Source organism: Neovison vison, chromosome 13 (assembly GCF_020171115.1).
Source record: "Neovison vison isolate M4711 chromosome 13, ASM_NN_V1, whole genome shotgun sequence".
In the NCBI taxonomy this organism is placed as follows: domain Eukaryota; kingdom Metazoa; phylum Chordata; class Mammalia; order Carnivora; family Mustelidae; genus Neogale; species Neogale vison.
In genome coordinates, this window is record NC_058103.1 from 77,623,683 (window position 1) to 77,639,714 (window position 16,032).

Here is a 16,032-nt window from a genome sequence, read left to right on the forward strand (position 1 = left end):
CAAGCAATAGCTTGGGAAAAAGACAGATAGCTTGGGAAAAAGCAGAAAAATTGCTCCTTTAGTCAGTCAAGTATAGAAACCACCACTCAAAATTTTTCTGGGTCATCAAGAACATGTTAACTTACATTCTTCTATAAGGAGATAGATAATATTATTGAAAATCTTGTTATCAAAAAATTATTTCAATGAGGAAGGGGAGTTAGTGAACACAGTTTCACAGTAGCAGTTCCTCCTTTCTGGAAGGACCCATTGTGAACCTAAGCAGCACAGTTTTGCCACAAACAAAGTTCCATTGAAGATGACTTGAAAAATGCCAAATAACAAACTTCTGGGATTTGAGTTACATAAACAGTATTGAACCTCTAATAACTTAAGATAGTAGAAGATAGTGGAATTATAGATTTAAAACAAGTATGATTAAAGTGATTAAAACCATAAAAAAAAAGAAAAGATACTATTCAAAAATTTCTCGAAAATTAGAAAAAAAATCCAGAATAAAAAGGAACTCATTGGGAAATATGATAACGTAGATCAAGTATAGCTGAATAATTACTAAATTGGATCAGAACATGCAATTATGATTTTATTTAGTCCTATTTCCAACTTGCTCTTGAATAAATTTATTCAAAGATCTACTTTGATACTTTAGCTAGTTATATAGTTAAAATTGGATGAAAAATCTACAGAATAAAAACAATATACACATATACAGAAAAGAGCTTCAGTGAAATATGCCTACATGTTTTTGAAATTTGTTTATAGTGTGCATGATTTTAATTTTACTCTTTAGGTTTTGTTGTGTTTTTCTTTTGACAATGGGCACATATTATTTAAGAATATAAATTGTCATCAGAAAAAAACTAGCCAGACTGTAATTATGTTGTAATAAACAACAGTCATGAAATTCTTTATTCTGTATTGTGGAGTGGCCTTAGGGAAGTTATATCCATTTATTATTTTATTAGATCATTTGTATGAAAGTCCTTACTTCACATTAATTTTTCAGCCTTTATTCTTAAAACATAGTGTAGGAAACAAAACAGGGTTAACCATTTATGCTTCATCTAAAGATTTTTTTTCTTTAACCTTTGTTTTGTGTTTGTTTTGACTAAAGGATTGGTTACAAGATAGACCATCAAACAGAGACCTGTGAGTAAGCCTTTTCTTATCATTAACCTGAAAGTATCATAGTTATTGGATGTTGTCTTTTTTCTGTTCTTTGTGCCATTTCTTAAAATACTCCTTTATATATGGATGATTTATTTTATTACTATTTTTAAAAGATTTTAATTTATTTGATAGGGAGAACGAGAGAGAGAGCACAAACTAAGGGGAAGGCAGAGGGAGAAGCAGGCTCCCTGCTGAGCAGGGAGCCCAGTGTGGGTCTCAGTTCCAGGACCCTGGGATCATGACCTAAGCTGAAGGCAGACGCTTAACCAATTGAGCCACCCAGGCGCCTGATGGTTATTTATTTTAGTGCCTTTTGTCTCTACATAGAAGAGATTGGGAAAACTCATTTTTTATGAGATAATGTATACATTTTAGTTATTTTGTATAGTTACACTGTTGTTATAGCCATACTGTAATTACTACTCTACTAAAATCTTCCTTATGATGATACAATTATGATTTTATTTAGTCCTATTTCCAACTTGCTATTGAATAAATTTATTCAAAGATCTACTTTGACACTTTAGCTTTGTAGTTGGCTGACTTCTGTGCCCATCTTAAGCAACAAGCCTTGCATCTGCTTTTGGAAAGATAATTAGAATAGTAATTACACAGTATACAGTAGAAAGTCTGCATATAGGGAGATCCATGACAAAGCTGACATGGTAATCCAGAATCCAAAGTAGAAACAAAAGGCGATCTGATAGGTAATCATCCCAGCAAAGTAAAGAATTTTAGTACAGATTAAGCATAAAGATAAAGAATCAAAGATAATCTATGTGTTTCCAGCCTGAGAATTAGTATTATAGAATTCTAAAGAACATTAAAAAAAAAAAAAAGTCCTCATGTTTTGATGCCCATTTAATACAGGACACATGGTTGAGTTACTTTTGTATATGGGCTACCTGAGAAAGAAATTACATATTCCACAGTGTTCCCTATTTTCTTCTGTCTCCCAGAAATATATGTGAATATATAGAGAAAAAAACCAGATGCCACATGGATATGCAATATTTGGGTTCTTTGGATATTCCGGGCTTGCATGGCATTCGGAAGACCAATCTGTAGTTAGAACTCTTCAGAGTGTATGGTCTTTTGTAACCAAAACCGTTGGATGTAAATGCAGAATAGGTGCTTGAAGTTAACATTCACTCAGCTAAGAAAAGAATCTCATAGAATGTTGAATCATAGAAATACCCAGAAAGGTGGAGTTGGTTAGCACTCTGGTTCCTGAGAATAGAGTAGTTCATTAGCAAGGGGATGAGGGTGGGGTCAAAATACTTAGTATGCTAAAATATTTATATTAAGGTGAAAATCAGTGGGAAACATCAGGATCACATCAAAGGTAAGAACTAGAAAGCGATGCAAAAGTTCCCTACTTCAGAGGACCTTTCTGAATCTGGTCTTTTGAGTCTTGAGCAAGGCCTCAAAGCAGTATGATGGGAGAGCTAAGTGTCTAACCCATTTGTTGGATTCTTATTACATTCTCCTTTCTATTATACCTGTCTGATTTGCACTGGAGTTCATGGAATTAATAGACCCTCTACTTGGTATCAGTATATGTTGTTATAACTAAATATATTCAATACTGGAAAAAATTTTTCAACATTATAAATTAAGCTATGCCAAATGATGGCTGTTTGCTGTTCTCTCAGTTCTTTGCCCATCAGTTCTGTTCGAAGTATTTTTAGAATTTTGGAGTTATTTCAAGGCATTCTTAATCTTCATGAATAGAGAAGTCATGGAGCAATTTATTAGTATTGGAACCTTCAGTTTGGCAGCAAACCACTAATAATATTTATGTAAGCATAAATTGGAGGTACAAGTTGATAAAGTATGTGTATATTGACATTCATATCTGTGTATGAATTTGACATTGGCTTGAGGGAAATGGTATATACTCAAACAAAAGTGAGTTTGGATCTCAGAATTACTCTATTAGTATTCTATTAAATAATCATAATAACTATAAAATAAAAAATTGTGGTAGCCAAAACAAAAATTGTGTCACAGCTTATATTTTTGGTTTTCTTTAGGCCAACTGAAGAAGGAACATTAAATGGTGAGTCCATGTAGTAGATTTAATGTGAAAAAATGAGGATTATATGTGATCTGTTATAGCAAATACCTCATTCTAGCCAAGAAACATTAGACTTCATGTTTGAAAGAGCCAAGGTAGTAAAAATTTCTTCCCTCAGCTAGTTTTTCTTCTGGCAGCTTCACAAATACATGAACTCTCCATGTAAATGCTACCATGTCTTTACTGTCACCCCATGCCCCTTCATCCCTGTGACATAGTCTGCCCTTTCCGTTGTAGTCCCTGTTTTAGTGAATGATACTCTTTCAGTCAGTTGGGTCAAACCCAAGGAGGAGTTATTCCTGACCCCCTTGACCTTGTACTCACCTTTTAAATATCTCTAGAATCCATCTTCCAGTATACATCATACTGCTGCTTTCCATTCACCCCCTTCATCCTTTTTTAAACCTTTTACTGAAGTGTATAGCATGCATACAAAAAAGTAGAGATAAACCTCCACCCCCGTGAATTCTCACTAGGTGAGTATATCCATGTAATTAGCACCAAGATCACAAAACAGCTCCTCATGTCCTCTTATTGCTGAAACCTCTGACCCTAAATAACACGGTGTATTACTTTTGTCTGTGTCTATGGAATCATAAAGCATGTACTTTTTTGTCTGGCTTTTTCCTCCTAACACATGTTTGTGAGATTCATCAGTATTTTTGTGTGTAGTGGTAGTTGGTACATTGTCATTACTACATAGTATTTCCTTGTGTGAACAAATCCATTCTGTTATTTGATGGGTGTTTTAGTAGCTTCCACTGTATGATTATTATGTATAGTGCTATAGTGAGCATTCTTATCCATGTTGTTTGGTAAACATAGGTATTTTCTGTTGGGCATGTACCTGGGAATGGACTTCATAGGTTGTAGGGTATATATTTGTTCACATTTAGTAGATAGTGCCACGTAGGTTTTTTCCTTTTTTAAACTATGTTATATTAGTCACCATACAGTACATCATTAGTTTTTGATGTAGTTTCCCTGATTCGTTGTTTACGTTTAACACCCAATGCTCCATGCAATACGTGCCCTCCTTAATACTCATCACTGTAGGTTTTTAAGAGTTGTGCCAGTCAGGTTCCCTTGCATTCTGACTTCTGTGCTGCCACCAGACTGAATATCTTCTGCTTTACATTTCCCCCCTGTCATTCCTTCCTTAACATGGCATATTTGATTCCTAACAATTAGGTATTCCCTGATTCTGTAGCTTTATTTCCTGTAGGTATGCCAGTACTCTTGCTCATTAATCTGTAGTCTTGGTTACATATCCAGGTACTTGTGGAGAATCACTTAATGCCAACACATAACTACAGAATTAGAATATTTTGGAGTAATATCTGGACAGGTGCACATTGAAAAAGCCCCACATGTGATTCTGATTTATATTTATTATAAATTTATATATTATATAACATATATAAAATTAGTATTGAAAACTGCTGTTCTAGTCATACTAAACAACTTGCAGTTTCTCAAGTATAGCATGCGCTTTAACAATTCCGTGCCTTTGCAGATGTTGCTGTGACCACACCACTGCCTTCCAAACTACACTCGTTTTGCGCTTCTCTTTTCTGAGACATTCTTCAACCTTCTTTCAAGCAGGAGGCATTTGGTACCCCTCCTCTAAAGTCCTATTAGTATATATACATCATATATACACGTGTATATGCTATAGTCCATATATATGTATATATTATATATATAATGTGTGTATTTTATAGTTACTACGTGTATTAAAAATGTTGACTGACTTCCTTCTCTTGCAAGACAGTATTTTCTTTTTCATTTATAGTCTAAAAACTTAACACATAGCAGATTCAGTTTATTCTCCATTCTCCGTATTATGATTAAAAAGTGAAGTCCTCAAATACATTTAAATATGGAGCAGGGGTTTTTGGGGTATGTTTCATATTCCAGAGTTCATCTTCTTATGGTCAGCCCACTTAAATTGGTTTCTTGGCTATAGGCCCCTCCTCCTAAAAGTTGAAAACTAAAAGATATTTTTCTTTTTGACCAGGGGAGTATAGGAAGAATACAGTTTATGACAGGAGAGTATCAAACGTGCTTTTTTTCTTTTCAGGTATCCCAGTGCACAGTTAGGACTAATCTGGCATAATAAAAAAAGAGTAATATAGCAAACATACGATGAATATATTTTACTGTTTTTTTCTGTTTTTGAGAAAAGAGCTTACATGAAGGAACTTAGGATGATTATAAGAGAATAAGCAAAAATTTATGCCACATTAGTACTTTTAAAAGAGTTCCATTTGTTTATTTGCCATTTTAGGTCTCGCTTCTCCATTTAAACCAGTTATGGATACAAATTACTACTACTCAGGTCAGTACTATTAAAAACAAAATTTGAACAATATTTTGAGCTTTTAGGGATTTCATTATTTTTCTCTCATTTTTGTGCAGCTGTGGAAAGAAATAATTTGATGAGATTATCCCAGAGCATTCCATTTACTCCTGTGCCTCCAAGAGGTAAATCCTAAAAGTAAAGAAGTGAAAGGGAAAATAAACCTTTTATTAATAATGTGATATTTAACTATTGTATAGAACATGGGTGATGATGGAAGGGTCACATTAAATATCAATTACATATAAATTTTAATTAGCAAGAGTCAAGTATGTTTTAAATAGAAGAAGGAGTCATCAGAATTGTTAGATTTCTCTGTTTCTGGCTTATCCAGAAGTAATAGTGTATTCTAATTCAGCAAGGTTCTTAATCCATTGTCTAGTAAAGAAAGCATAGATAATTTGACATCACAGGGTTTGTGGAACATTTGCTTTCTTAAAAAGTTTTTCTTGAAAATGCTCATAATTTCAAAAATTTATCATTACTAAATATACATGAATTTTAGAGATATTAGTAGATTCTTTATTTCTGAGAATTTGTTGCCCTTAAACTTCCTTTATAAAATGACAAACAACTTTGTCCAGTTCACTTTCTGTTCCTTACTTAATCTTAAAAAAGATAACTTGCTAATTTTTGTCCACTTTGTCATTTTAAGAGAGTCATAATTTGACCTCAGAATGTGTCCATTCATCTTGCAGGTGAGCCTGTCACAGTATATCGCTTGGAAGAAAGTTCACCCAGTATACTGAATAACAGCATGTCTTCTTGGTCACAGCTTGGCCTCTGTGCCAAAATAGAGTTTTTAAGTAAAGAGGAGATGGGAGGCGGTTTACGGAGAGCTGTCAAAGTACAGTGTACCTGGTCAGAACATGATATCCTCAAATCGGGTCATCTTTATATTATCAAATCTTTTCTTCCTGAGGTGGTTAACACATGGTCAAGTATTTATAAAGAAGATACAGTTCTGCATCTCTGTCTCAGAGTAAGTGCTAGTGAATGCGTAACAGTGGAACATTATTTGAGGTTCATCTTTTCACTTCTAAAGTTTGTTAAACCAATAAGATCTTAGTTCCAGTGTTCAACAAGGTGTTTTTTGTGTGTTGTTGTTGTTCTGTAGGAAATTCAGCAACAGAGAGCAGCACAGAAGCTCACATTTGCCTTCAACCAGATGAAACCCAAATCCATACCATATTCTCCAAGGTAAATCTTGAAATATTTCTTAACATCTTTTGGTTTTATGTGGGTAGCATTCTTTTTGACCTTCATTATTAATGCTGAATATTTAATTATTTACCCATTTTAAAGCTCAATTATAATTTTGTTCTAATTTATTTAACTATTAATTAACTATTATAGTTAAACTAGTTAAATATAGTTAAAAATTCAACTACTAAAATTATTTAAAGCTACTTAAATTTAAATAGCTAGAAATTTATTAATTATAAAACTATTAATTTCTAATCTATTTAACTATTTTTTATCAGGTTCCTTGAAGTTTTCCTGCTGTATTGCCATTCAGCAGGACAGTGGTTTGCTGTGGAAGAATGTATGACTGGAGAATTTAGAAAATACAACAATAATAATGGTGATGAGATTATTCCAACTAATACACTGGAAGAGATCATGCTAGCCTTTAGCCACTGGACTTATGAATATACAAGAGGGGAGTTACTGGTACTTGATCTACAAGGTAAATTTATTAAAGTATTGCTAAAGTGAAATTGTACAGTAGATTCTCACCTAATCGTATGTTATGAATGATAAACAGAAATCCACTAACTTTAGACAGGTAAAACCATGGGTCAGTAATGAAGCTATTACTAAAAAGTGAGTAACAGCCATGGCATATAGCCATCAGGGCCCTGAATAGTGGCATCTTGTTATTTCAATTGTTATTTAGGTAATACGGATGTTTTGATAAGCAAAAACATATGCAATCTACTATTCTACTCTTAGATGTGTATGTAGCCCCAGTCTTTCTTTTTATTTTTTTGTTAAGATTTTATTTATTTATTTGACAGAGAACACAAACAAGGGGTAGGGCAGGGAGAGGGAGAAACAGCCTTCCCCTGCTGAGCAGAGAGCCTGGTGTAGGGCTCGATCCCAGGATCCTGGGATCATGATCTGAGCCAAAGGCAGATGCTTAACCATTTGAGCCAACCAGGCACCCCATAACTTCAGTCTTTTAAAATTATAAAGAGGGGGCTCCTGGGTGGCTCAGTGGGTTAAAGTCTCTGCCTTCCGCTCAGGTCATGGTCTCAGGGTCCTGGGATCGAGCCCCACTTCGGGCTCTCTGCTCAGCAGGGAGCCTGCTTCCTCCTCTCTCCCTGCCTGCCTCTCTGCCAACTTGTAATCTCTGTCTATCAAGCAAATAAATAAAATCTTTAAAAAATAATTATAGGGGCACCTGGGTGGCTCAGTGGGTTAAAGCCTCTGCCTTCGGCTCAGGTCATGATCCCAGGGTCCTGGGATAGAGCCCCACATCGGGCTCTCTGCTCAGCAGGGAGCCTGCTTCCTTCTCTCTGCATGCCTCTCTGCCTACTTGTGACCTCTGTCAAATAAATAAATAAAATCTTAAAAAAAAAATTATAAAGACTTTTTTTGTAACAGTAACAAGTGTATCTGTTGTTGTTCCTGATGTTTATGTTCTATATTATTGTGACTTAAACTACCTAAATACTTAGTGGATTAAAACAACCATTTTATTTGCTTACATTGGTTCAGGAATTTGGATGGGACATGGTGAGGATGGCTTATCTCTGCTATTTTCTCAGAGGGTTTCAGTGGTTAGAGTGTAAGCATGGACAGCTTGCTGGAGTCAAATGTCTGAGGTTTCTGTTCACTGACATCTGAATCCCTCAGTTCACCATGTGATCTCTCCCCGTGGCTATTTAACTGGGGACTTTCTTATAGCATGGTAGTTTCAGGTAGTTAGACTTTTACATAGCAGCTAGCTTCCTCCAGAGAGAAGGCAGTAACCCTTAGGACTAGGTCCAGAACTGGTGCAGATCTCTTCCTCTGCATTTTATAGTCCAGGTGATAAGGATAACTCAGATTCAAGAGGTGGTGAATGGCTTCTGAGTAAATACTACTTCTTGAGTAAAGTAGCATGTATACAGAGAAGGAAAAAGTGATCATAACCGTTTTTGCAGACAGACTCTCATACTGGTAAAAGGGGATAAAAAGCAGAAATTGTGGTTTGGAGAGGGCCAATTTGCTTACAATAATGTCTGAAGCTTCACCACAGGGTCAAAGGAAGGTAAAATTTTATGAGTAATTTGCCAACTCTGCCTGAGTGGTACTTTCACATGATAGCTTCCATAATTTGTTTTTGCTTAAAGAGCAGCCTTAATTTCAAATGTCAACACAGACCAGATTTCAGAATCACAAAGATGATTATTTAGAATGTTTATCACTTGATGGCTTTTTTATTATAGACAATAAGTCACAAATATCAAGGACTGTGCTGAAAAGCAAATGGCATTGATTCAAGCTCAAGAAAGAAAATCTGTGTAAAAATAACTATCCTTTTTTTAGTAGATCACCATTTTATATAAATGATTTAGTAGTATATATAGTGACAATTGGTATATATTATTAGGTGGGTCAATCCAGTTAAGTAAAAAGGATCTTCAAGTTTATTTATTCTTTTAAAGATTTTATTTATTAGACAGAGATCACAAGTAGGCAGAGAGGCAGGCAGAGAGAGAGGAGGGAGCAGGCTCGCCACTGAGCAGAGAGCCCAATGCGGGGCTCGATCCCAGGACCCTGGGATCACGACCCGAGCTGAAAGCAGAGGCTTTAACCCACCGAGCCACCTAGGCGCCCCTTAAAGTTTATTCTTAAATAAGTATCATTTAATTATCTTCAAACATGCATAGGAGGTAAAGCCAAACTGATTTTGTCTGAAACAGTTAATTTGAAAGATAAGAGTTAGTGTGCCAGGCTGGGTCATTTAGTAGGACTTGCAGCTCATTTTTTTTTTTTTTTAAAGATTTTATTAATTTGAGAGAGAGTGTGTGTACAAGCGGGGAGGGGACAGAAGGCAATGGAAGCAGGGAGCCCAACACAGAGTTCCATTCCAGACCCCCAAGATTATGACCTGAACTGAAGACAGACACTTAACCAACTTAGCCACCCAGGCACCCTAGGACTTGGCAACTCTTGATTGCAGCATCATGATTTCAAGCCCCATGTTGAGAGTAGAGCTTACTTTGAATAAATAAAAAGATGGAAGTTCTTTTCAATAAGCAAAGTTCTTTTCAATAACAACAAAGTGTTGTTCTTTACATCATTAATATGTTCCTGGAGCCATTTTTCTTAGGAATATTTGACACAGTTACTACAGACAAGTTAAGCACTATAGAAATACATAAAGATCAGTTTTCCATCTTTACTGTTTTCTCTACCTCTGTGAAGACAAATACACAGAGGCTTTTTTTTTCCTACCATTTTTTTGTCTTTTTCTTAAGAGAGAGTGGAAGTGGGGAGGGGCAGAGGGAGAGAAAGGATCTTCAGCAGGCTCCATAGTGTGGACCCCAACTCAGGGCTCAATCTCACGACCCTGAGATCATGACCTGAGCTGAAATCAAGAGTTGGACACTTCTGACTGAGCTACCCAGGCACTCCTTTCTTCCTTATTTTTAAATCATTTTGTTTTGTGTTGTAATTTTCCTCCAACTTGGATGATGCTATGTGTGTGTCTCTGTGTGTGTGTGTGTATTTCACTTGTTTTTGTTTTTTTTTCCTAACAGTATATCATGGGTATCTTTTGGGTCATTACTGATAAATCTAAGTTATTCCTTTTAATATCTGCATAACTTAAAGAGGAGTGACATGATTAACTCTTTTTTTGTTTTGTTTTGTTTCTTGGTACTACAAACAATGCTGCAACAACCATACTCATGGACTACTACTTTTATTTCCATGACATAGATTCTTGAATTGGCTTAGTAAGAAGAGTTGAGTGCAATTTTTAAAAACTATTTATTTTTGAGAGAGAGAGAGAGAGACGGAGCACGAGCAGGGGGCTAGGGTAGAGGGAAAAGCAGACTCCCTGCTGAACAGGGAGCCTGATGCAGGACTCAGTCCTAGGAGCGGAGCCAGAGATCATGACTTAAGCCAAAAGCAAACGGCTAATTAATTAACTGAGCCATCCAGGCGCCTCTAGATAAGTGCAATTTTAATAGCTGCTGCTGAGTTACTTTTCTAAAAGGGTAAGAGCTCTGGAATTCATATGTAAGACTTGATATGAGTGCCCATTTCTCCACAGACGACTTTTTTTTTTTTTAAGGATTTATTTATTTATTTATTTATTGGAGAGAGAGAGAGAGAGAGAGAGAGCGAGTGGAGAGGAAGGGTAGTGGGAAGAGGAGAGAGTCAAGCAGACTCTGCACTGAGCATGGAGCCAACAGGCTGGGGGCTCGATCTCACAATCCTGAGATCAGGACCTAAGCTAAAACCAAGAGCTGGATGCTTAGCTGTCTGCACTACCCAGGTGCCCCTCCAGTATTGAATATTCTTAATCTTTGCCAGTCTGATAAGTTGTAGGTCAGTACATAGTCTTTATTTATATGAATAAATAGATAAGAGAAACTGAAAATATTTAACTACACTTTTAATACCGCTGGGAAAGGATGAAGGTAAAGGAGGATGTTTGTAATCTTATTCTTCATGTAACCTGAATCTTGCAAGAAGATATATTCATGTGTTAATGTATGAGTTTTAAATATCCAAAACATTTTAAAATGCCCTATAAATTACCTAATTGTTCTTTGCTAACTAAATTGAAAAAAGGGATGGGGCCATACCTGGGTGACTCAGTTAAGAATCTGACTCTTGATTTCAGCTCAGGTCATGAGTTCGAGCCCTGCATCCAGCTCTGTGCTCAGTGAGGAGTCTGCCTGAGGATTCTCTTCCTCTCCCTCTCCCTCTGCTTGCATTTGCTTGCTCTCTCTCTCTCAAATAAATAAATCTTTAAAAAGGTGGGGTCTCGAGATCATGTAGACCTTTTTTTTAACATAAATAGGTGTTTATTTGCAACTTTGTCCCTGTTTGCATCACAAGCAAATGCCATTGACCAACTCTGACAATTAACTCTATTCCTGGTGTAGGAACTGTTTGTCTTTGGTACAGTGTTAAGGACATAAGTCAGATTATGAAATAACAGAGAGAAACTACAGGCTTGAATAGTTTAACATCATATATGTTTGATGCTGTAAAATCTCATAACTTTTCATTATGCAAATGTCAGTGTTTATATCAATCATATAAATTGTCTTTTTTTTATATATACATATCAAGGTGTGGGTGAAAATTTGACTGATCCATCTGTGATTAAAGCAGAAGAAAAGAGGTAATAAATTTTAATTTCATTAAGATACTTTATAATTTCAAATTCTACACTTGTTTGCATCAACTGCCTTTTTTTTTTTTTTTTTTTTAAACTACCAATTCTGCAGATCCTGTGATATGGTTTTTGGCCCAGCAAATCTAGGTGAAGATGCAATAAAAAACTTCAGAGCAAAACATCACTGTAATTCTTGTTGTAGAAAGCTTAAACTTCCAGGTAAACATTTTCTTAACCAGTCTAATTTATAAGTTGTTAGGAAATTTGGTTACTACTATACTTCATAAGACCAAGGGCACAAATACACATTATTTAACAAATGGATCTATGCTTTCTTTAATTGCTTATAAAAATACAAAGTTCATTGATTTGATACATATTGATTATGTGTCTGTTGGATGCCAAGAATTGTACTAGATTTGACAATACAATAGTGAACCAGACAAATGCCCTCTATGGAATTTAGTCAAATCTTTAATACTGACAGGATTAATAGGGAGGTATAGGACTGTATAAATGCCAAACAGAAAAACTAGAACGGATAAGCAAATCACTTAACACAAACTTAAGAGGTTGGGGAATCCTACCTGGGGAACTGACAGATTGCCTAAAATTGAAGGTTAAATGGACTTTCAAGTTAGCCTGGCAGAGTTGGAGAAAGAGTAGTCTATGAAGCAGGAACAGATACATTCTCTCAGGATTGTGATTTTTTACATTTAAAGAATTATAAATTACGATTGAATCTAAGTTAGAGCACAAACCAATGGTTCTCACCCTGTGGTGTGCATCAGCATCCTTGTGGAACTTCTTAAAAATTATAGGTCTCTGGGACTCACCCTTGAGTTGTATTTTTTAAAGTCCCTGTCATTATGACCAATAATGCAATAGTTAAAACCAAACTACATGGTTCCAGAAAGTACCTATATTATAGAGGTGTAGTTTTTGTTTGCTTATTTGTCTGAGGATTAAATGAGTTGATATTTGTGAAGTATTTAGAACAGTGCCAGGCATAGAGTAAGCATGTAAATGGTATGTTTTTTAACTTCTTAGTTGTTCATTATGAGTATACAAGAAATATCATTAATTTTTATGTTTGTTTTTTGTTTATTGACTTGTATCCTGCAACCTTTCTAAACTCACTTAATTCTAGGAGTTGTTTTTGTTTTGTTTTATAAACTCCCTGAAATTTTCTGTATAGATAGTAGAGACAGTTAAATTACTTCCTTTCCAACCTACATACCTTTTTTTTCTTTTTCTTGACTTTTTGCACTGGCAAGGAATTCTAGTACAGTGTTGAATAGGAATAGTGAAAGTAGACTCTGCTTTGTTCCCAGTCTTAAAGGGAAAGTGTTCAGTCCTCCACCATTAACATGATGTTAGCTTGTAAGGGTTTTGTAGATGTACTTCATGAGGTTGAGAAAATTTTCTTCTACTTGTTTCTGGAAAATGCTTATCCTGAATGGTGTTTAATTTTGTCAGGTTTTTTTGGTTTCTTTTTTTGACGTCTATTTATATGGTCATTTGTTTTTTCTTCTTTAATAGGTTAATATTACATTGTATTGCATTGATTTTTGAAATGTTGAACCAGTCATTCAGGACAAACTGCTTTGTCATGATATATTATCTTTTTTTATGTATTGTTGAACTCTGTTTGCTCGTATTTTGTTGAGGCTTTTTCATCTGTGCATAAATAATATTCTTCTATGTTTCTTTTACCTTGTACTGTCTTTTGGTATCAGGATAATACTGACCTTAAAAATAAGTTAGAAGTTTTCATACTTCTTTTGTGGTGGGGAGTAGATTGTTTAGAATGTATACTCTCCCCCTTTTAAATGTTTGATAGAATTGTCTGGTGAAGCCATCTCATTGTAAAGTTCTTTGTCAGATTGTTTTAAATAAGTTTAATTTTTTAGGCAGATATATGACTATTCGGGTTATCCATTTTTTTTTTTAGTCAGTTTTAGTAGTTTGTGTCTTTTAAGGAATTGGCTTATATAATTGTCAAATTTATGGGCATAGGATTATTTATATACTAATCTTATATTTTTAATGTTTGGGGTCTCTTGAATCCTCTGTTATTATGGTAATTTGTCTTTTTTGTTTCTTGGTTATTCTGGTTACAGTGTCAATTTTTTTGATACTTTGAAAGAACGAACTTTTCATTGTTCTACTCTACTTTCTGTTTTCAATTTTACTGATTTATTCTCTTTATTATTTCTGCTTTTCTGCTGGCTTTCATCTAGTTTGTTCTTTCTCTCATTTGTTAAGGAAAAAAGCTTAGATTATTGATTTAAGACCTTTTTTGGTTTTTTATTTATTTTTTATTTTTTGAAAAGATTTTATTTATTCATTTGACAGAGAGAGACAGCAAGAGGGGGAATACCAGCAGGGGAAGTGGGAGAGGGAGAAACAGGTTTCCTCTTTTTTTCTTTTTTTTTTTTTTTAAGATTTTATTTATTTATTTGTCAGAGTGAGCACAGGCAGACAGAGTGGCAGGCAGAGGCAGACAGAGAAGCAGGCTCCCACTGACCAAGGAGCCCGATGTGGGACTCGATCCCAGGATGCTGGGATCATGACCTGAGCCGAAGGCAGCGGCCCAAACAACTGAGCCATCCAGGCATCCCCAACAGATTTCCTCTTGAGCAGGAAACCTGACGCACGGCTCCTCTCAGGACCCTGGGATGATGACCCGAGCTGAAGGCAGATGCTTAACGACTGAGCCACCCAGGCACCCTGAGACCTTTTTAAAAAATCTTTATTTATTTTTATTGACATAATGTATTATTTGTTTCAGGGCTACAGGTATATGATTCATCAGTCTTACACAATACACAGTGCTCACGACAGCACATACCCTCCCCAGTGTCCATCACCCAGCCACCCCATCCCTCCACCCTCCTTCAGTCCAGCAACCCTCAATTTGTTTCCTGAGATTAAGAGTCTCTTATGGTTTGTCTCCCTCTCTGGTTTCATGTTTAATTTTTTCCTCTCTTCTCCTATGATTGTCTGCCTTGTTTCTCAAATTCCACATATCAGTGAGATCATATGATGATTATCTTTCTCTGATTGACTTATTTCCTTTAGCATAATACCCTCTAATTCTGTCGATGTTGATGCAAATGGCAAGATTTCATTTTTTGATGGCTACCTACTATTCCTGTGTGTGTGTGTGTGTGTGTGTGTGTGTGATCTTTATCCATTCATCTGTTGATGGACATCTGGGCCCTTTCCATAGTTTGGCTATTGTGAACATTGCTGCTATAACCATTGGGGTGCACGTGCCCCTTCAGATTACTACATTTGTATCAATGGGGGATTTGAGACCTTTCCTAAGAAAACATTTACTGCTATAAATTTCTCTTTAGGCATTAAACTGACTGCATCCCATAAATTTTGGTATGTTTTATTTTTGGTTTTATTTAAAATATTTCTTTTTTAAAAAAATTAAAAATAATAAATAAAATAAAATGTTTAGTTTTCTTGACCTTATTTTCTGACCTAGGGACTATTTAGAAGTGTTTTCCTTAGCTCTCAAATATATGTTAATTTTCCAGATAGCTTTCTGTTGTTGACTTTTTTGTTGTTGTTAATTCCATTATGAGAGCATGCTTTTGTATGATTTCAATTTTGGCAGTTTTTTTTTTTTTTTTAAGATTTTATTTATTCATTTGACAGAGAGAGATCACAAGTAAGCAGAGAGGAAGGGAAGCAGGCTCCCTTCTGAGCAGAGAGCCCAATGCGGGACTTGATCCCAGGACCCTGAGACCATGACCTGAGCCGAAGGCAGCGGCTTAACCCACTGAGCCACCCAGGCGCCCTGGCAGTTTTTTTTTTAACCTTAATATAGTTTCTCTGTGAGTGTTACATATCCACTTGAAGAGAATATTATAATGTTGATAGAATGTTCCATAAATGTTAATTATGGAAAGTTTTTTGATAATGTTCAGGTTTTCTCATATCCTTGGTGTTTTTGTCTCCTTGTTCTGTTGATTACTTAGAAAGGAGGTCTTAAAAGTACAGTTATGGATTTGTCTCTGTTGCCTTTCAGTTCATCAGTTTTTTCTTCATGTG

At 35.5% G+C, this 16,032-nt stretch overlaps 1 protein-coding gene across 2 annotated transcripts in view; it reads left to right on the forward strand.

Annotated features, from left to right (window-relative positions):
• TRPM7 (transient receptor potential cation channel subfamily M member 7) overlaps positions 1–16,032 on the forward strand; it is a 114,894-nt gene that overhangs the window by 92,750 nt on the left and 6,112 nt on the right. For both annotated transcript variants that reach the window (XM_044229493.1, XM_044229494.1), the window contains 9 exons: positions 1,115–1,149; positions 3,207–3,232; positions 5,541–5,591; positions 5,672–5,737; positions 6,311–6,594; positions 6,730–6,812; positions 7,097–7,302; positions 11,916–11,967; positions 12,074–12,180. In XM_044229493.1, the coding sequence (XP_044085428.1) occupies positions 1,115–1,149; positions 3,207–3,232; positions 5,541–5,591; positions 5,672–5,737; positions 6,311–6,594; positions 6,730–6,812; positions 7,097–7,302; positions 11,916–11,967; positions 12,074–12,180 (910 nt within the window). The remainder of the gene's footprint in view (positions 1–1,114; positions 1,150–3,206; positions 3,233–5,540; positions 5,592–5,671; positions 5,738–6,310; positions 6,595–6,729; positions 6,813–7,096; positions 7,303–11,915; positions 11,968–12,073; positions 12,181–16,032) is intronic.